Source organism: Condylura cristata, unplaced genomic scaffold, assembly GCF_000260355.1.
Source record: "Condylura cristata isolate star-nosed mole 26May11 unplaced genomic scaffold, ConCri1.0 scaffold00010, whole genome shotgun sequence".
Taxonomy (NCBI): Eukaryota; Metazoa; Chordata; class Mammalia; order Eulipotyphla; family Talpidae; genus Condylura; species Condylura cristata.
In genome coordinates, this window is record NW_004567111.1 from 37,804,696 (window position 1) to 37,826,935 (window position 22,240).

A 22,240-nucleotide genomic window follows, 5' to 3' on the forward strand; every position below is an offset into this window, starting at 1 on the left:
TTAAAGACCTGATGGCTCCTCATTCTGAAACAGCCTCTGGTCGCTGGAGAAATCCTTGGACCATTTGGTGGATGAGATATTAGATCCTTTCCTCAGATTCCCGTCACTCATTAGCAAGATGCTGGTGATATCGATGAAGTTTTCCAAGTCAGATATGGTCAGGAAGTTTAGGATCTTGCTCATTTTTCCCAGAAGGATCTGGATCCTTCGAACCATTGAATCTATTTCCACTTCTAGGATTGTTTTCTTCTTCATTTCACTCAAAATCCTTTGGGGTATAAACTGTGAGAATTCATGGAAGACTAGGTGAGGACAAACAGCCCAGCACTGTGCTCACCCCACTCACACCCCTGTGTCTGAGACTGAGTCTTCCTTAGAAGCTTCACTCTCAGGGCTTAAATGTCTGTGGCTGCCTGAACACACCCTGTCTGTGCCTGTGGTCGCCCTTGTCTGACCCCAAACCAAAGTGTTACCAGCTTTTTGGCCCTGCTGCTGTTCCCTCTTGGTGGCACGGGGTCCTTTCCATGGGGTGGGGGAGACCAACGCCCTGCCACAGCCAGAGGCCATCAACAGTATCTGCCTAGCAGTTCCATGTCCACCCCAATCTCCTTGGAGTGTGTTTGGGTTTTGCTGACAGGAGGCATGAATCCTGAGAAGTCACCTCTAGGACAAGTTCTGCTTTGGTCTGTTGCCTGCAGAAGGCCAAGTCGGGTTCCCTGGAGGTGGGTAACAACGAAGGATGAACCAGTATATTCTATTCCTGTGAGGTATTCAGCTCATGAAATGTGTTCACACAGAGAATCTTATTTAAGCCTTTTTTTTACAGAGAACAACATGCTCAAAAGAGAGCAAGAGTTCAACCTGCTGCCATGCAGAAGGCAGGTGTGAGAGGGTGTGGCCCTTCCAGAGCAGTCCTGCTGCTTGGCCTGGCCAGACCCTGCTGACCTGTCACAATTGCAGATGTGCTACCTTGAGGCCCACATGCTGGGCCTGGGCTCACAGTTCCTCCCTAGACAGGGAGTCACACATAAGTCATTCAAAGGTGGGTGGCCCAGACCTCTTAGTTGCACTGTAGTGTGGAGGGACAAAGGGCTGCCTGGAGATGGTAGTGTGCCTGGGCTTTGCTGGCTGCTGTCTGGGCTATCCGGGGTAGGTAAGGGAGTTGGGGTATTTTCAGCTTGTAAAATGACAGGGCTCTCAGGCAGGGCAATCTAGTGTGACCAGCTGTCCAGGTCTGCTCAGAAGTCCCATGTCCTGGAAATCCTCTCAGTTCTGGGAACATTGGTGTGAATACTTAGTCAGCCTAAGCCTACCATGCTGCCTCTTCTCCTCTCAAGTCATAATCAGGTAGCTTAATTTTGCCAGAATCTTCTGTTTGGCTGCTTGCTCTACTTCTCTATGTCTTCCTTACCCACCAGGTACCACATCTGTCTGTCTAGAATGGGGGTGGGGAAGGGGAGCTGGGGCAAGAATATGATCTTGTGTGGGGAGACCAAGGAGATTTGTAGTCCTCGTCTTGACTCTGGTCCTTAGGAAGGGGCTCAAGAACCCATCTTCTTGTTTATAGTCAGACCCTGTTCAGACTAACCATTTTTCAGTCCCCCCAAAGTATGTCTAAGTCATTTTTCCTAGCAACTGGGAATTTAATTGCATTTAGAAATGGGGCCTTTATAGATGGATTTGGGTAAGGATGCTAGGATGTGGTCATCCTGGACCTTGGATAGCCCTAAATCCAGCGGTTGGTGTCATAAGAGAACATGGAGATTGAGACACAGAGAAGCTCTTGTGAACACGGAGGCAGAGTGCAGGGGCTGCAGGCAAGCTGAGGAGCCCCTGGAACCATAAACTGCCGAAAGACAGGCCTGAACGGATTCTCCCTTAGTTTTTGGAAGGAACAAGGCCCAGCTGACACCTGATTTCAAACTCCCAACCTTTAGAAATGAGAACACGCATTTCTGTCATTCTTAGCTACCAGTTGTTGCAGGCTGAGAAGATGAATATACCTCAGCAGCTTTCATGCCCACGCTAACCAGAGTGCCTGGAACTTCCAAGTGATCATTTGTTTTGAGCATATTTGGGGAGGAAAGAAGAGGACCCCAGTCACAGGGCCAGAGACACAGATTTTCCTTGCTTCTGTCCCTGCCACCTGTTGTCTATCTGAGTGTCAGGTAGAAAAATGCATGTGGCCATCTTTGGTTGTCTGGCTCTTGGTTGAGCTCTTTGTGGATGATCCTGTCCTTGGAGCCGAGCCTAGTGTCCTGGTGTTCGGAAGTCATACGAATGCCTCTGTATACAGCCAGGCATCAGGTCCGTGAGGAGGCCTGGTTTCCTACAGTTGGAGTTGTGAAGAATGTGGTGTGGAGGCCCGTGACATGGACCAGTCCCAGCCAGCAGTGGCCTGGGGCCAGGTGGATGCCCTCCTGGCAGAGGGTGTGGGGAGTTGAGACCTTACCTTGTACTTGGTGCCCAGGTTTAAACAAATCCGCTGCTCTTGGTGGGCAAAGCAGAACATGATATTATCGTGGCTCCTTACTTGTACCTTGATGTACTTGTTGATTTCCAAGGAGATGGAGAAGACCGGGGGTGCGTGGACATGGATGGTCAGGTTCCACCAGTTCCAGGCCTTCTGGAATTTGCCTTTGGGGAAGTAGTAGCCCAGGTTCTGACTCAGACTCAACCTAGAACAAGAGGGTGTCAGGCAGCCACAGTGCTTGGCTCCAGGGGTGAGGATCACGGCCTCTCCTGGGGCAAAGCAGGCCTGCTCCTTGTCCTCCTTGGTCTTTATCTTCTCTCCTTTACCCACAAACAAGCCCCCAGTGTTGTGGCAGGCGTGAGGAGTTCCCATAGGCAGGCCAACTCAATACCAGGCACTGCCTTTCAGCCATGGCAGGGTCTGAGCTCTTGTCTGTGCTGGCTCCTCACTCCTGCTGTCTCCATTCAGTTTCTGGGTCACGTGTGTTCTTTCCTCCCTCCTCACTGCTACTCCATGTGCATTGTGTGAATGTTCCCAGTAACCTTTCTATCTCTTCTTAAGTCACCATCTCATCTCAAAAAAGCTATGTCCGATAGTCCCTCAGGTTCCCTATATGACTTCCCATCTCTGTCCCTTGACAGCTCCCTTCATATGATGTATTAATTATAGATATATTTGCTGCATATCATTTACAGTTGAGTCTCATTTTTCACAGTAATTCTATAAAGTCAGCTCAAGTACTGAATGAGCAAATACTGAACACATTGACGTGGGGTTAATATATGTATGTGTCTTCACAGTTCACACTGAGAATCTTAAATCCTAAACACTCCATCCAGTAGACTCTATTTTATTTATTTTATACAAGAGAAAACAAGGTCCAGCAGTGCTAGCAGCTTGCCTGAGGCAGCCTCCCTCACACAGCTGGAGTTGGTGGAGCCCCATCTGGTAGCCCCAGAGCTGGAGTTTCTCCCACTGCAGCACCCGGCCCTTTCCATCTCCATCTCTGCTCACCTCGGTGGGGTGTGAGGCACAACTGTTCAGCCTCAACTGGGAACATGTACATCAGGACACTCAAAATGTTCACTGCTCTGCACATGTTTCTCTCTCCCTACACACACACTCACTCTCTCTCCCCACCAACAACACACAACTTTCTTTCTCCCTCCAACACATATATACTCTCTCTTCCTACTACACACAGTCTCTCATCCCTGACACACACACACTCTTTCCCACCCCCGACACACACAGCTCTCTCTCTTCCTACACACACATACACGCACATCCTTTCTCTGCTGACACACACACTCTCTTTCCCCTGACACACACACACACACACACAAACTCTCTTTCACACCTGGCATACACACACACACTCTTTTTTTTTTTTTTAAGATTTATTTATTTATTCATACAGAACTGAGTTACAGGCCAGAGATGCAGAGGATGAGAGGATTCACCATAGACAGAGTGGGGAGCAGAATAGGCAGATTGATGAAGTCCACCACTGCTGAGGGGAGAAGCGGGCGGGTCAGGAGAGGTCTGCCACGCCCTGTGGTCACCTCGGGGCAGGCGGGAATCAAACTTATGCGGAAGCGGCTTTAGCTTCTCAGTCCTGTGCTTTAACCCACTGAGCCACCAGGGAGGGCCACACACACACACACTCTTAACCCCCCCCGGTACACATACATAACACAAACACACACACTCCCCCCTCCGTTGTCCCCCCGGGAGCAATGTGTTCAGCATTTGCTAATTCAGTGCTTGTGGAGACCTGACGTGTAACTCTGATAACCAACATCCACGCACAGCCGCGAGTCTCTCCACAAGGGAGCAGTGTTCTGAGGAATGCGTCATCAAGGCTGCAGTCACTGGCCCATGTCAAGGTTGCACTTACACACCCTCAGTGGCACAGTCTCCCCCAGGCCTGGTCTACAGAGGGGCCACTGTCGTACATGCAGTTCAGATTTGACAACATGCTTTGGGGTGCATGAGCGGACTTTTGGTGTGTGAGTGCTTATTGTGTGTTTCCCAAACTGAAATGTAAATGTCCTGGTTCCAAGGGCAGGATTCCCTGGGAATCCATGGTTGTGAAACGATTAATTCCATTTCAGCAAAACTGCCAAGGCAAGAAGAGGGCTGGTCCAGGCAAAGACCTGATAGCTGAGAAGTTAGAGTTTCTGGGGCCGGAGCCCTGGAGGCAAGGCTGGCTGGGAGATGAGACTGAAACTCCGGTGACCGCTGGCCCCGGACAGGGCTTGGGAGTGGGGCCATTTCTTCAAGTTGAAGACTTCCTGGGAGTCCCAGAAAGGGTCTAGGATGTCAGCATAACCCACCATCTACTGCTGAGAGGGCTCCCTGAGGGTTTTGATGAGACGATAGGATGGATTCCCTTAGAGTCCCTGGTTTTTATCTTCTGGCCCTGGGAGACAGGCAGTGGGGGGCACACTAGCTTGGGCTCTCATACCCAACTGATCTGGGGGATCCCTGGGAAGCTTATGGAGAATTCAGATTCCTGGGTCCCACCCCAGACCAGCAGAATCAGAATCTGAAGAGTAGACCTCAGCTCTCCACCAGCTTTAAGCTCCATTCTGATGGCCTGAGATTCAAGGGTAAGGTGTGGTATTCCTTGCGTGCCTTATTTGATACGTTTTTAAAAATATTTATGCAGACAAGAACTGGGGAACAGACCAGACATGTGGAGGGTGAGAGGATTCACCAGAGACAAAGTGGGAAGCAGAACAGGTGGATTGACTGAAACACACTGCTGAGAGGAGCAGTGGGCGAGACATGAAGTCTATTGTGCCATGTGGGTCACCTCCCTGGCCAGGGATGCAGCTCATGCTGCAGTGGCTGGGGATAGTTTCATAGTGCTTGCTTTAACACTATGAGCCACCAGGGAGAGCCCATGTGTGATACATTTTTATAAAAATATTTTATATTAGTCTGAGGCTCCCCCAGGAGGTGTCATTGGGAAAAGGAGCTGCCCTAGTAGCCAGGCACTGTTTTTGGATCATTCACAGAGTTTCCTGTCCTCACTCATTGTTGCTCCTAGTACTCAGTGCTTTCTTCACTGTTCAGACCTCAATGACTCTGCAAAGAGGACTCTGAGAACAAAGCAGTCAAGTGGGGAGTGGCTGGAAAACACTGATAGCAGAGGAAATAGCCTTAAAGACTAAGGCCTGCAGAGTGAACATTCTTGTTCAGAATGAAAAGGGAAAAAAGTTTGGCATTCACTATCAAGAAGAAAGTACAAAGTTGATCCATGCTGTAACATGTATTTCCCAGGGTCTGGCCACTGAGGAGGGAAAGAGGAAGAGGGATCATGAAAAGTCAGAGCATTTACTTGAAGAGATGGGATATTCTTAAAGTGACTGAATGACCTTGAATTGGTGAAATGAAGTGTTCTACCATTTTCAGAAATGGAGATTGAAATTTAGTCTGGCACAGTGACATATTTAGAAGTTGCATTTTTGTTACAATACATGCATGGGTCTACAAAGCACTCACTATGCCATCTTTTCCCACACCTCAGAACAGAGGGGGTCCTGTGGCTTTCTAAGATGGTTCCCACAAGTTTTAACTCCCAGGAGGCGTGGAGGAGATGAAGGCAGTAGAAGTGGTTGTGTGATTCTGTGGTTCCATTTCACCCATAGGGAAGCAGTGGTGGGGGAGGACAGTGTCCCTTCACTGAAGTAAGGGATTTGTCATGTTGGTCCATCATGATACCAAAAAGCATTACTGAGAGAGAGAGAGAGAGAGAGAGAGAGAGAGAGAGAGAGAGAGAGAGAGAGAGAGAGAGAGAGAGAGAATGAATGACTTACCCAGTGAGGGCAGATGGTCATAGAGACTGGGACCTGGGGACCCCCCAAGCCCTTCTCCATATGTGGGACTCAGACCCAGGCTTACCACATTTCTTTGTCTTCATCATAAAAGGTGGCATGACCATTGTTGTCAATAAGGGCCCGGAGATTCTGTTTTCTACTGTCTTCCAGAATGATGTATGTGAATTTTCCCTCTTTGGTACTGAGGATGAGCAAAGCCAGATTTCCTGATGGATAACTGGGAGATGGTTAAGGTACAAGCAGTCCCTTGGGGGCTCTGGATAAGGCCAAGGCCTGCACAGGTACAAACCTCAGCCAAAACCATACCCCAGCCCCAAATCACAGACTTTTTAGGGACTACATGTGTCAAAGGAAGTGTCCCTGTTCACCAGTGGATACTGTATCTGGCCCGATCCATCAGGAAAGATAATTTGGAAGACATTCTTACTGGGGTAGAGAATTATTTTTGCATCATCATGTACCTAGGAAGAAAAGACAAGGCTATGAACAGTGTAGTGTGGCTGGCTGCCCCTGTGCAGAGCTCAGCTGGTCACTAGACTGTGGAGGGCCTTTGCCCTGGTCCCCCCCTGCCTACAATGTACTCACCCCAGGTATCTTCATGGCTCACTCCCTCATTTCATATATACCTGTGTTCAAATAGCAACCCCCAATTGCTCTAGGTATAAAAAATTCCTTTTAGTATAAGCACTTGAAAAAACGTATACACCTTAGGTTATACTCATTAATTCCATGGCATCTGACAACATTTGACATAGCATTGAACATTATTTTTGTACACTGACTATCTCCTAAACTAGAATGTAAGTTCTACGGATGCAGAGACATTTTTTGTTCAGCCTTGTATCTCCAGCACCTAGGAGAAAGCCTGGAAGGTTCTCAGAACTTATCTATGGAAAGCACAAATTCTATCACATCTTCTTATTCCCACTTCAGTGCTTCTATTTTGAGCATCAGACCTGATTATTAGCATATTCTCCATGGCGAATATTTTGAGACTAGTTTTCACTTTATCACATCCATCTATATTTTTAGACTGTTTTTTAGAGCACGTCACAGCAAAATTGAGCAGAAAGTAGAGATTTCCCACATACCCTCTGTCCCAAATATGCTATCTACATCCCATACCACAGTATACATTTATGACATTCAATGAACCTACACTGACATGTCATAATCATTCAAAATCCACAATTTACATTAGGGATCACTCTTGGTGGTATACAGCCTATGGTTTGGACAAATGTATAATGACATATAGCCACTAGGATAGTATCATAAGGAGTATTATCACTGCCCTAAAAGTCTATTCATCCCTCCCCTGAGCCTCTAGGAGCCACTGATCTTCTTACTATTTCTATAATTTTGCTTTTCACAGAATGTCATATAGTTGGAATCGTATCTGAGTATGTATCCTCCGATTGGCTGCCTTGACTTAGTGTGATGTATTTAAGTTTACTCCATGAATTTTCAAGCCTGATTGCTCATTTAATTTTAACACGGGATAATATTCCATCATCTGGATGTACCACAGTTATCCATCACCATGTAATTGATTCTTGATATGGATTTAAAATTTATTAGTGGGAAGGACTTATGCAGATTGATATGTATTTCCTCTTTTACTTCACGCTCTGTCTCATCCTGCTGTCTAATACAGGACCTGCAGGGAGAGGGGTCTCAGTGAACTCTAGCAAACATCCTCATCCACCTGCCAATGCCCTCATGCTCAGGTGTGCCTCCGTGTACTGGACACACTTTTCTTGTTTGCATTTATGTTGGTTTTCATCCTGATAACTCCCTGATGGTATGTGAGTGTCTCTGCTGAGCCAAAAAGTGCACAAGGTGAAATTACCAATGTCCCTGCGCTCACCTTAAACATGTTCTCTATGACCTCTGTTTCTATTTCTGATTTCTTCTTGTGCTGAAGATGAGTTTTTTTGACTTTTGCGCCAGGATCTTCTGTCTTCTCCATGGTTGATTGTGATATATTCGATAATTGATATGTTAATGTATTATCAGTAATTTTAGGGAGATCTAAGGTGGAAAAGACCATGAAAATTAGATCTTTCTCTCTGAAGGTGCCAAAGAGAGTTTGAGGGCATGGAATATCAGTCATACACCTGCAAATAAGGAAAGCTGCCAGGTAGTAGAAAAAGTAAGCTTTTGAATAGAGAAATGCAGGGAGTTGATTTCCCAGCTCATTCATTTTTTTCCTCATAAAACTTTTTGCTAAAGCTTTTCTAAGTTTTCTTACAGCATTTCACTTAGTTTTTATTCAAACAAGTTTCTTTTTAATCTTCATTTTGTCCACTTTTGTAATGACTGATATTAGGAACTAAGTCAAGTCTGCAGAGGAACAATCCTGTCTCCCAGCAACTTTTGGAGGGCGTGGTCACATCGTGGGGGGCGTGGTCACATCGTGGGGGCGTGGTCACATCGTGGGGGTAGTGGGCTCGTGGGGAGCGTGGGGGCGTGGGAGGCGGGGCTTCAGGCGCGCTGCTGTTTTAACCTCTTCAGCCGCTATGGGCCGAGGTCAACTATGAGAGCTTGCTTGCCCCACCACTGGGGTCCGCACAACTTTGAGGGAGGCGTTTGAGAGGATGGGAACACAGGCTGCGGGAGCTGTGCGCCGACAGTGGGAGGTGGTTGGCTGCCTCTCCCTCCTTGGACTTCTGTCTGCCTGCAGTCCCGACTGTGGGAACCATTTCTGAGGACGTGGTCTGGAAACAACCGTGTCACTGACTGGACCGTCTGGACTACATATATGTCAGACCTCAGGTAAGGCCTTTAGATAAATGGAGCTTCTGCCAGAGAACTCCTCTTTTTGCCACCGCCTGAGGCAGGCCCGGAAGAGAAGTTCCTTTTCCAAGGCTGTCACCTCCAACCTGATGTACCTCTTTCTGTGGTCTCCCCACCTAGCGGGGGCCATTTCAGGTTTCACTTGGGTTGCTCTGGAGACTGGAAAGCAACATGCAGAGCGCCCTGACACCCTGACAGGCGACTTTGCTGGGCCTGGAGGGTGAGCAGATTTCCATGGAAATCGGCTCTAAGGTGGAAGGGAATTCCTAGCCGCAACACGGTATGGTCGCTCCTTTATTCACCCATTCAGGAAAGCTCTGTTGTATACCTGCCTGCAAGAATTGTTCTAATGTAGCGATACCATAGTCGCTGCCAGTGAGGGAGGCAGACGGGTGCTACACAAGTGAATGGTGAAAGCAACGCGCTGATGGCTGGCAGAGCACTGGAGAAAACGGAAGGAGGTCGAGATGAAAAATGATGGGAATGTGTATACCCTGCTTTGTCAAGGGTAACCAGGGAAGCAATTTCTGGGAAGATTAAAGCAGAGACCTGAATAAGTGAGGGAGCAAGTTGCAGGGTTATCATGAAGGAGGAGTGTGCTGTGGCAGGAGATGAGTAACATTTCATGAAAACAATGAGGTATTCAGACATGGGAGGAAAAGAGAGCCTGGCAAACCAAGAGAAATGTGGGCACTGTAAACAAAGTGGGCATTTCGTGGAGGAACACGAGGAGTATTTTTTTTTTTTATTATAAGAGAAAAAGTTGAAGTTTAATGATGACTTGTATAATTACAGTATACATGGGAGGGACCCAATGAAACTGAGTAATTCCCCCTGTGGTCTCCCCCTGGTGTCTTATAAGACACCAGAGGTAGGGGGAGGAAGAAGAGGGAAGGTCAGCTAAGGGGTTTACCCAAGACAGTGCTGTAAAGAAAGCATGCACTTTTAGGCTCTGTCTTCTCCCAAAGAAGAGTTTTACAAAGCTTGTCCTGGAAACAATGTGAGGAAATGGCTGAGAGAGAAGATAGGAGTCAGAGGGATGAGGGAAAACTTCCAGGGTGGAAGATGCAGCTCTCTGAGGTGTGTCAGTGAGAACAGAGAGATAGTGGGTGGGGTGGGGAGGAGAATCTGGACCACGGGACCTGTAGGCAACTCAGGTTGGCTTCATTAGAACTTAGAGGGATCTTTTTCTCAGGAAAATGAGGGCGGGGTGGACGTAAGGGCACGAGGAGTACTTGGAAACAAGATTTCTCACAAGAAATTGGAAACAGATGCCAGTCTCCTTGGAAGAAGTACCTTCTCCCGGGCTTTCTTGCAGAATGTTCATGGTTTAACAGAGGCAAAAAGCTGAAGTGAGCCCAGCGGCTCTTCCTGACTGTCACTTTGAAGTTTATAAACAACTCTTCTGAATGGCAGTAACAAGAGTACATTTAAATGCTCATTTCTCCCTCTGTCAGAAAACTAAGAGTTTGGACTTTCTGGTTTGTGCTGTATCGTCTGCTCTGCAAGGATTAGATGAAGCTTTAGGCCACAATTTCTGAGTCTTGGTTTCCTTGAAATGGAATAATGCTGCCCAGAGTGCCCCTGGGGTTACTGTGAAATGACACTTGTACCACCTGCCACCAGGTCAGCCTGACTGTGTCTGAAAGATTAGTGAAAAGGAGTGGTGAGGGAAAGTCTAGCGAGAAATAAGGGGTGAGACAAGGAATAGCAAAAGCAAGAAAAGTTTATTGTGCTCTTGGGCAGCACCTTGGGACCAAGCCAGAAGGTGTTACACTGGTTTACGGTTTTGGGGTTTCTTAAGTAGGGTTAGGATGGCAGGGGGCTGACATGGCAGGGGTTTGGGGTGCCAGGTGGTTGCATCGGAAGTTATTTTTTCTGTCTTTTGGTGTAACAGTTTCCTGGAAGTAGGAGCAGTGGGTTTTCCTGAAACACCCTGGGCAGTGGTCTCCCAGGGGGGCTTAACCTAACAGTGTCTATCACAAAGGAGCTTTGAACTTTGACAGTTCAAGAGTCAACCTGTGTAATGTCTCCTGCTTCTTTTTACTATAATACATAATGCTGAACTGGAAAGACTACATAATGAGAGATCCTATGTAAATGAAAATGCAGGCATCCTTGTTCTAAAGTTACTAGGATTATCAAGATAGTGACAGCAGATTATTAAACCCAGAAGGGGTCCTGAAATGTGGGGTGCTGTGTGATTGTATGGGTTACATGCTGGGAAGCCACTCTTAGAAATCCAAGTGTTCAGATATGAGACTGTGGGTCTGAAATACGGAATAATGGGTGGGATGCTGGCAAGAAATGACTGTGCATCTCAAAGGTGTCAGAGATTTCTCTGGGCCTGGCTACAACCTGAACACAGAGGGGGTGCCTCTTATCAGTTAGCAATGTTGCTTTTCTGTATAAAAAGCTCAAATGTGTTAGCGTAGTATATCCGGAAAAGCAGAGAATCGGCAGGCGTGGTAGTAAGGCACAATGAAGCCTTGACTGCTTGCATTATATCAAATTTCATTTTCTAGTTGGAAGTTCTACACTGGGTATGTGATAGTAGAGTGTGCTGGAAAGCCTTAATTTCCCAAAAGGAACAAGCAGTCATGTATGTCTACATCCACTCGAGAAATACTGAAGGTCTATAAGTGCCTTGCGGGTGCCGAATGAAAAACACAGGCACCGGCCACCCACAGGGAGCAGAGATGCTAGCAGTCGACAAGTGTGATAGAACTTTGTTGTGTTTTGACTGCTGAGCACTTTTACTCCCTCCCTCGTTTTGGGGTACACCTTTGTGTGAGTCTTGGGAGGCAGAACACTCTCCCTGTAGAAACTGAAGGTGGTGATTCCTTCTTCGTGCTTCCCAATTCTAATGAGAGCATGAGACCTTTGCTTAGAGAACTCCATGTTTATTTATTTCTAACATACCAACTAGCATTGAACTTGCCAAGGTTTTGGGCCCTGGGTTTGGCCTGACAGATCTCAGGCATGAATGAATATAGCTCAGGCCCACGCAAAGGCTGGGCGACCTGAGGCCCATCACTAAGCTTCTCTGAATCCTGGTTCATGGATCAATTAGAGTTAGATGGTACATGTGAAAGTAAATATTGTGTGGCAGTTATCATTATTGGTTGATTATTCTATAACAGGTCAAGGCCTTGGGGCACTGGGCTACTTCCTTCTCAGGGAATTGAAAGCTGTGTCGCAGTTGATTGGTTGTGTTTGCCATGGGTATCATTGCCATTTTTACATTACTTGGATCTAATACCTTTGATAGGTTCTAAGACTCTCAGTGGGTACCTGAAACTATTATTGAACCCTGTGTGTACTAGTATTTTCCTATACACATGTGCCTACCATAGTGTTTACTTTATAAATTCAGCACAGAAAAGAGATTAATAGTAACAATGATAAAATAGGACAATTATAATAGTATGCATGCATGGGGCCTCGCAAAACAACTTATTACATAGTATTTTCAGATTGGTGTTGACTGCATAAACTGAAACCAAAGAAAGTAAAATAAGGAATGGGGATGCTACTGTAGCTGAAAGAAATTGCATATAGTAGTTTTGAATTTCTGAGGTAAGTAATCAATAGCTTAGACTGTTGGTTAAACCTTTCATGATGAGACCCTGCAATTTGCAATGTCCATCATGTACAAATCTAAATAGCTGGACTTCAGCTGTCTTCTGTAAGTGATTAAGGGGCTATTTCTTTCCCAGACTTTGTGTTAAAAATAACTGCTTGGAGGCCTCCAAATCTAGACCCTTCCTGTGTGGTCCCACAGCATGCTCTTCCCATTATATAGCCATTCTGTATGCAGATTTCCTGCTCCCATGTTTTTCCTTACCCACCCTACCCTCCACCACCACCACTAAAGCACAAGGCTAGTAAGGTCCCATATTCTGTCTTACTCAGTAATTTATTCCCGGAAACTAGGACCTTACTAGCCCTGTAGGTGCTAAGTGAGAGAACACACCCCTCACTGTTTGGTATGCGGTAGGAGAGAGAGCGAGACATACTCAGGAGAGCTCTACAGAGGTAGAAGGGAGCAGAGGGTCTTACTTTCACGTTTTTTCAGAAGCCATAGAATTATTTCCTTGTAGTCTTCAAAATTTTTCTTCAACCTGAAAGGAATGTGAAATATCTTTAGAAACTGATATTATATTCTCATTACATGTCATGCTATCCTGGATATGCAGTGTTAGAGCCAGCCGAGTTTTTTTTAGGTGGAAAGTTAGGTTTGTAGCCCTGTTTTCTGATCTAGCTTTCCTGAGTATTGGGGCTCAGGAATAAAGAGACAACATATGATATTAATAGGGTGCTTCCCTCTTGATCTCTAATGGACCTTTAACCTGGGCACACGGGCTGACCCCCAAATCTTTCAAAATGAGTTCAGCGAAGCTCATCTTTGGGGTAGGACAGGAGAGGGAAGTTCAAATGCAAGGCTGCCTTTATGGTTAAGCTCAGGCAGCTTGCGCTTTCTATGGCTTGAGTGTATTCCACTGAGGGTTGTATTTGGAAATAGCTTAGAGAAGCTGTATTGTCTGTGAGCTCATGTGAGTACCACAGAGCCACTTGCAATCCTTTTGTATTTAGTAGGAGAATTTCAAATGAACTCAATCAAAATGAATTACTGTGTAAGTTTCACTGAGGCAGGAACTTTTCAAAATGATCAAGCCCTGAACCCCCTGTCATGTCAATATATAAAGAGAGAGATCTTGGCGCTTTCAGTGGCTTGGACTGTTTTACTTCCAAATAAGTGTGGTCTTGGAGGGCAACTGTGTTTCCTAGTTCTCAGATCAGAGCCCCTTTGAAAGGGCACCAAAAGGAGTGAGCTTCTAGGTTTAATGGATCTGAGAATAAGGCCTTTGGCATGACAGATTTTAAGCTCTCAGTTCAGATTCCTTGAATAAAGCATAATAATTTAACCCTGAGCAACACTAGGAAGCAAATGCCCTTTGTTTGAAAGTATGGACTATTTCACTAGCCAGAGAGCAGAGGTTTATTATTTGTACTTTAGAAGTGAAACTGGAGAATGAACTCTTTGCTGTGCACTTGTTTCACATTTTTTTTTAAAAAAGATTTATTTATTTGTGCATACAGAACTGGGGTACAGGCCAGAGGCTCAGGGGCGGCAAAAGGCTTTACCAGTGACAGAGTGGGGAGCAGAACAGGCAGATCAATGAAGTACACTGCTGAGGGGAGCAGCGGGCGGGCCTGGAGAGGTCTGCCACACCATGTGGTCACCTCCGGGGCAGGTGGGAATCAAACTCATGCAGAAGTGGTTTCAGCTTCTTAGTGCTGTGCTTTAACCCGCTGCGCCACCAGGGAGGGCCTGTTTCACATCTTTTTAATCTTATTTGCAAGCACCTTGATTGGAATTGAAGCATTGCTCAGCCTACTATCATTGCAGAAGAGTAAGATTGAGGAGTGGGTGGGGTGAGGCCTGTTACCTCAATTGATACCCACAGGGTATCAATGTACCAAGAATGAAACTCCAGAGAGGGGAGCCATCCAGAGGCACCCAAGACCCAAGTTTCCTCACTTTCTCTTAGCCACCTGTTTAAGTTGGTAGAATTCTTACCTGCTAGCTTCTCAGTGGTATATACTGGGGTACATGGGGCTCTGTTACTAAGAGCCTTGTCAGTACACAGTGTGTGTTCAGGAAATAAAGCTAGAGTGATACTCTGATAACAGACTTAAATGGGAAGGGAGAGGAGGAAATTTCACATCCAAGGCAAGTTAATTACCAGGATATTGTTCTGCATTTGTTTTTGCTGCTATTTAAGGATCTCAGGCTTGGGTGTTCTCTGTTTTGTCTCCTCCTTTCCTAAAGAAGCTTCAGAGGTTTCTGCTCCCAGGTCTCTACTGAGCCCCAAGCAGTTGTTGGCAGTCAATTTTACTTCCTGATATTTGTGGAAACCTCCATTTGCCAAGGAGGTTTTGTGGGTGACCCCACAGCCCGTTCCTTAGTGCCACAGCTGGAGAGTCTGCAGCAGGCCTTGGGGGGCCTGCTCACACACCATGCATAAGCAAAGTTTCTGACAGATGCATACCTGAAAACCCAGGCTTCCATGTACCGCCATTTGGATGTACAAATGGGTTCTGGAACATTTGGTGGATTTGGGACCATGCCAGCTAGAAAGAGGTGATGCCAGCAGCGGGTTTGCAACAACCGTACCATTCTGTACCTTCAGTAGGGCTCTGGCTGGGGCTCAGAGGTGAGTGAAGCTCATGGCTTCCTCTCTCCAGGGAGCATGGAAAAAGCATTAGTTAACATAGGGTGAAGTTAGGGAGTTTCTTAGGCCCAGGATCTTAATTATTTCATTGTCCCTACTTTTCAAGGGCTCAGGGGTCTGAGCTTTGCTCCCCAGAATTTTGTACAAGTTCATGTTCCCCTGGGGGCCTTTCCTGTCCTGCATTTCCAACCTTGCTCACTGCCTGTCTTTTGTCATACCTGGCACTGTCCATGCTTGTAGATCTGCTTGTTCTGGAGTTTTGGCCACTAGATCATTCTACCACCTGACTCCTCATGGCTTCCTTGCCCTGCTGCTGAGCCTGCCCTTGGATGGAGGATCTGTCTGGTTCTGACTTTGTTGCTTTCTCTGATGGCCCGATTTGCATCTTCCCTGTTGCTACCTCTGGTCTACCCAAATCAAGAGACCACAGGCTTGATCTCGCCAGTCACTTACAGAATTCCCAGTTTCTTTAGGATTTCACTCTCCAGTTGCCCAGTCAGGGGAACGACAATATCCTCATTCAGTTCATTGTGACCATACATTTCTTTGATGATGTTTTTACACAGTGTCTGATAGGTGGTGCTCATCTACAAAAGAACAATAGAATGAAGCATCCAGAAAGTGAAAGTGAACTAATTCATCACTTTTTCTGACTCCCAAAGGTGCCAGGTGAGATTTTCACATGCTACTAAGAAAACACAAACAGAAAACGGTAGGGTGGCTAGAAGATTTATCTTAAAGGACATTTCCATGGCTATCAACTCTTCTTCATTCCTCAATTTTTTTTTTTTAAGACCACACCATGCCAAGAAATCTTTTTGAGAGCATAAGAGAACCCTCTTTTTCTAAATGCGGAGATGACTACAGAAGGTAAAATGCTTCCAAGCTTTAAGAGCACAAGAAGGTTTTAGGTGCTGGCAATGGCCAACCTCCCAGTGGTTGCTTGTTTGTTCTGTGTGGAAGATGACAGTTCTCTGGAGAGCAGGGTAGCTCCTCACATGTGAATACGAGTGGACATGTCTGAGTTTAAAGATGCTTCCAAAGTAAAGACAGAGTAAGCTACCTTTATCTTTTGCAAATTCATTCTATGCCACATCCATAATGCCAACCAGGACTGACTCATAGGTGGGTCCTCACCAGAACTACTGGAGGTGAGGGTTGGCTGGGTCATGGGTCATTCATGTCACCTGACTCACCTACAGATTGAGGTTGTTATTGTAGTCACTCAGCACTTGTTAATATATAGTGTGCTGGGAAGTCATATAACCTCCTTCACTAAGTGGAAAACCAATCCATTCCAAGTTGCATGTATCCTGCGGCAGATATAAAAATGTAATTTGTGATTGGCTGGTTTTTCTACGTTGGTAAGAAAACTGAGGTACTTCAGTCCTGGCTTGCCTGATTCCCAGCCTTTGTGTACTCCTCTTCTCATTGCTGGTATTAAATTAATTAGACCAAGAGGCCCTTGAATTGAGGTGGCTATAATGCTGTGGCAGCCTACCTACGTCTAAGCCAGAAAATGCGTCAAGGCTACCGCATTGAAACCTAAGGACAACCAGTCACAAGCAACCAACTGGACTTTAAGCTACAGCAGATCAAAAACTTACTGCTTTGCTTCTGTCTTTTTTCCATAAAAGGTCTGCTCAGTTCTTGTCCCTGGAGCCCTCCCTCCCATGTACAGCTTGCTGCTGTCCCATTCCAATCAAAACATGTGTATATAAATCTAAAAAAAATTTAGCATGGCTTATTTTATCTATTACTGGAATTAGTGCTTCAGGGTGGAGTGAGGCGCCGATATTCCTGCCTTAAAACCCTCGAAAGTCCTCCCTTTGCATTTCCTCATTCATATACCAGCAGTGCTTTAGTAGTTTAGTCTTCATGTAAACATGAAACAGTACCCAGAAATCATCAGAAAATATCAATGAACAAGATTACGGAATAATTAAAAATGACCATGTCATGAAAAACACCAAGAAAGGGGTCAAGACATGACTAGGAAAAAAAAAAGTACAACATGCATGTCAGCAAAAGCACTAAACTCTTTCAGATATATAAAACCCTAATGCATGCATATGGAAAAAAGAAATAAATAGCATAATGGGAAAGGGGACAAAGGAAACAAATTGGCCACTTATAGAAAGAGAAATATACATGATCAGCACAAATGAGAAATGTCCAATGGTTTTTATAGTGAAGGAGATGCCAGCGACAGCACCAAGCTATGATTTCTGTCCTATCAGATGGACCAGAATTGTGACCCTTGGTGGGTGAGGATGTGATGAGAGAGATACTCTCATATCCTGGAAAATGGCATGACTTACTTAAGAGGGAAATTTGTCTATATATTTTGTGTTGAAGATGCAGATTCTTTTAGGACCTGATATTCAACTGCTCGGAACGTCATCTTCAACTGCCCCGATAGCTGCTGTAGTGACTCATGTACAGGTCCTTGCAGCATTGAGATGGTGCTAGTTAAATGATAGCACAGACATGGAATGTCAAAGATTTCCAAACCATGCTATTTGGGAAAAGCAAGCTATAGAACAAATAGAATGTATATGATGGCCCTGTTTATAGATAATGTATATATATTTAAAGATCTGTATGTTCATATTAACAGTAAAATTTAAAGAAGAGCAGTATATGGTAGAAAACAGTACAGTTAACTTCATGAAGACTAATACTAGCTTACAGGCTTCTTCATTATTCTGATCTTTAAAAACTATGTGTACATGGTAGCTTCACAGTTCAAAAGCTGATTTGAAATTAAAATGCCTCAACAGACAAGACAAAAGTATATCAGACTGTCACATCCCTGTCTGAGATCAATTAGTGGCAAACCTCCTGGGGTCACAGGTCAAGGTGCCTGAGCTTGGAGATCTCTTGCTCAGTGCTTATTCTTGTCACAGCGAACTGTCCTGACATGTACTGCTCACCCTGAACCTCGTACAGCCACGTGGGCGATGTCTCCTCTCTGCCTGTGGCTACAGTTTCACCTGATACAGCAAAAATCTTCATTGACAAGCGTGCTAAAGGCTTCTGAATAATATAAGGTTCTAATTAAAACTATCCCTTTACATGTCAACTCTTGCTGAAAAATCTTTCTTAAATGCCTGAGTTTAATAAATCCAATGAAGTGAATCTAACTTCAAATAATCTTTTTTTCTCTCTTTGATGTGGTATTTTAGTATTTGAAAGCGATTCTTAGTAATATGATGCTATATAGAGGTAAGTATGAAAAGACATTCAAGGCTAAATATGAACTGGAACCAGAAAATTCCCCAATTAAAAATACAACTAAGTACCTAAGTATTTTTTTCCATTTCTATTCTAAGCTTAGAAAAATACTATCTCTTTAATGTTGAATTCTAGGGACACAGACTTCACACTCATGATTGTATTTAGTACTTACTATCCTGAGAAAATTTCTTGGCCATAGTGGAGAGGATGCCTATAGTATTTCTACCTGGTTCAACATGTATTGTCAGGCTTAGAGGCAAGTTGACCCAGGGCATTAGAGTTGACCCAGGACATTAGAGTCACCAGGCTGCCCCAGATAACACATTCATGCAGCATGTTTATAAATTCATTAAAAAATTCTGCTTTAAAAACAATATAGCATCTGTAGACGTGAGAATTCAAAATATTGTGACCTATCTGTTCTTTGGATCATCACTGGGGAAAGCACATTCCTTGAGTCGCAGAACTCGTTCCGGGTCCCTCTGAAGGGTAATGGTTATGGGGCCATAGATTTGGAGGTGTGGAAAGAGGTTGCTCCAGTGCTGTATGTCATGGTATTTGTGTGCTCTGTAGAGGTTTGCCTGCTCTGCTACACTACTCCTGATCCTTTTTGGTTAGTGACAGACTTTTCTGGGGGCTTTGCTTGTCTGTACTTGTTGGGGTTTCTGGGTTGCTATCTTTTCTAGTACCCAGTTACGTACTAAAATCAGGAAGCCAAAAGAAAACTTAGGAAACTCACTGCCATGCCATCTCCTGGGCCTCGAGGCCTCTTGCTGGTCTGCCACCTTTCAGAGCTTATGTTTGTTATCTATGTTGATATAACGTCTAGTTGTACTTCATGAGAAAAGTACACTTATTTGATCTTTCCAGAATCTAAGTTTATTTTCACATAGTATTTCCACAAAGAATACTTTGTCTGGATTATTCTACAGAGAAGAATTTGCCTAGATAACTTCTGCGTTTGATGCTTTGCTGCCTTTAAGCAAGCTTGAGGGTGTTGGTTCATATTATCAAGCAGAACACTCTGAAAATAGGAAGTGCTGAATTTGGCTTTCTTCTGACCCTCCTTGATGTAATATGAATCATTTAAGTTAATGTCTTTTTAAAGAAAAGCTTGGTTGGGCTGTGCTGGCAACAGTTATGGAGCTATGGATCCCAGAGTGCAAGGCAGCTCCCCGTTGACTTGGGGTGACCCTCCCTCTACATCAGGAGCATGTGGTCTCAAATTTTTATCCAGCTTACATCGTCATTGATGTCCTTGCTTTCCATTTCCTCAGTGGGTTCATGCAATAGAATGTTCCAAAGTTTTTCATTTGAAATAGACACCACAGTTTCCATATCTGGAAAGCATAACAAAAGGAAAAGACATTTGGAAAAGGAATCAAAACAAACAAACAAAAATATACAGAAACAGCAAAGGAAATAGATTTATGCCATCTACCTTTCTAGTTTTAAATAAAAATGCATACAGTATCAATAGACTAAATAAATTCATCAAATTACTTAAAATTCAACTTGGAGATATTCATAAAATAGGAGTAAAAGGGTGAGGTTCAGTGACTGACTTAAGAGTGTGTGTGTTCCTGGTGGCCAGAGTTTCAGCTGACATAGTGACATTTGAGACGGTCCTGGAAGAAGCATGGAGGCAGGAACAGCTTTCCTGCTTTGGAATAGTACGCACAAAGGCCCTGAGGTGGAAGTGTGACTGAGGTATCTGACAGATTGCAAGAGGCATAACATGTCTGGAGAGGAGCACTGGAGGAGACAGCAAGAAGGAAGATGGGTGGGTGTGGTGGGGCACAGCAGGGCCAGCTGGTCCAGCTCACAGAGAACCCTACCAGGCTGTGGGAAGGATGTTAAAATTTTATTCTGAGATTGATTGATTTTGGGTGTGACTTTTTTCTTGGAAATTTTGAGAAACATTTCTGTCTTATGTCAGTTTTGTCAAAACTTGCCAATTTTCAGAACTGCATATGATTCCTAATTGCTAATTAAATTGGAGATGAATCCCCAAGCTAGAGAGTTATAGTCAATCAGAGATAACGAATGCCTTTGTTCTCATAGTCGCCCACATTCTCCTGACTCTGGTCAGGAGAGGGGTGTTGGTGGGGTGCAAGTTGAATTGAGGAATTGATAATTGGGCCTCATTTCCTAGCTCCTGGGAAGGCATGGAAACTGAGGGGAGAGCTTGAAGAAGGGGATTTCACATGATAATTGGGTCTTGGGGGAAATTATGGAGGCCTGTTGTCTCTGCTTCAGGAGAACAATAACCCCTTCCAGCTGGGCCATCCAGAGAGCTCTGAAGATCCACCAGGTCAGGGCAGGACTGAGTTCCATTGATTCTGTGCTCCTACTGTGCTTTGGAGCAGAGGAAGGACAATGGGCTCTACATGTGTTATTTTTCCACCATTTCCCAAGCTTGGCCTAGAGGTAAAAACTTGTACTGCCTAGGGCTCCAGGTGGGATGAAGAACTCCACCCTGCCAGCCAGCGGCAGACCCATGGGCCTTTCTGCTTGTGGAGCTCCGACTCCAGCCTGGGTTTGCTCTTGACAGAAACAAGCTGCATCTGCTGTGGACCCCACTCTAAGAGAATCCCCCAGCTTTTCTTTTCTGCCAGTTCCCACAGGTGCACACCATCCCCACCAGGGTACCCTTACCTGGCAAAGGCAGGGGAGCCCTTTTAGCTCAATTTCAAAAATACTGTATGACCCCAGACTCTTCCGTGGTGGAAATTACTGGCAGAAAGTATTGCAAATCACTGAGGAAGGAGCAGCAAGAATCCATGGGGATTCAAGCAGGCATCCATGAAATGCCTTTTGTCACCGGAGAGGAGACAAAGAACTTGGTAGCACAGGGGTCTGGAGAGACAGAGCTGCACCCTCTGGTTGGAGATTCTTTGAGTATGTGCCTGCCCTGGGTGAGGATAAGAGTTTGGCTCTGGCTCTGGCTCTGATAGGTTAGCAGATTCCTGTTCTGTGTGACAAATATATTTTAATAGACTTTCTTGAATACTCCTATTTAATTTGAGTGGGGAGAACTATTTATCAAGGGAAGAAGATAACTTGGCAGTCCCAAGAAGGCAACAGCAGTATTAAGCACCGGTGGAGACTATTCTTAATTAACTTTCCCTTTGGGGTTTCTGTCAACCTTTGCCTTTGTTCTGGTGAGGTCATTATCTTTCCTGGCAGTCGCTCTCTATGGGATGGAGGTTGGAGGGCCATGCTGTGTCTGGCCAGGTTGAATGGTGGCCCTGGCATTCAGGACCTGAGCCAGTCCCAGCATGTCACACTGCCCCTCATTTATGTAAATGGGAACCACCAGACTCTTCTTGAGGGTGCCTCCCAGGAGTGGTGCTGATGGAAGTGGATACCTGGCAAACAGGCTCCCCCAGAGTGGCGTATGATTGAGAATAATTCTTAATTCTTCCCCATCAACCTCTGCCTCTCCCCTCATGCTTCTTCTCAGCACAGCCACAACTCACTCATTTGGTGAGTTGGCATAGATGCTTAGGCTGTGTCTATTTGTCCCACAGGACAGGTTCCCAGTTGTAGATGAGGAAGGGATGGGAGAAGCAGAAGCAAGCCAGCCAGAGACCAGCTCTAAGAAATGGGCAAGCCAGCTCTGCTGATAAAGCAGCACC

At 45.3% G+C, this 22,240-nt stretch overlaps 1 protein-coding gene across 1 annotated transcript in view; it reads right to left on the bottom strand.

Moving 5' to 3' along the window:
* ERICH6B (glutamate-rich 6B) overlaps positions 1-22,240 on the bottom strand; it is a 32,744-nt gene continuing 10,504 nt past the window's right edge. Inside the window, exons 2-9 of the mRNA XM_004680316.1 lie at positions 19,842-19,939; positions 15,813-15,946; positions 13,183-13,244; positions 8,192-8,355; positions 6,700-6,782; positions 6,386-6,538; positions 2,453-2,678; positions 1-282 (exon numbers count right to left, since the gene is read on the bottom strand). Coding sequence (XP_004680373.1) covers positions 1-282; positions 2,453-2,678; positions 6,386-6,538; positions 6,700-6,782; positions 8,192-8,355; positions 13,183-13,244; positions 15,813-15,946; positions 19,842-19,939 — 1,202 coding nt within the window. The remainder of the gene's footprint in view (positions 283-2,452; positions 2,679-6,385; positions 6,539-6,699; positions 6,783-8,191; positions 8,356-13,182; positions 13,245-15,812; positions 15,947-19,841; positions 19,940-22,240) is intronic.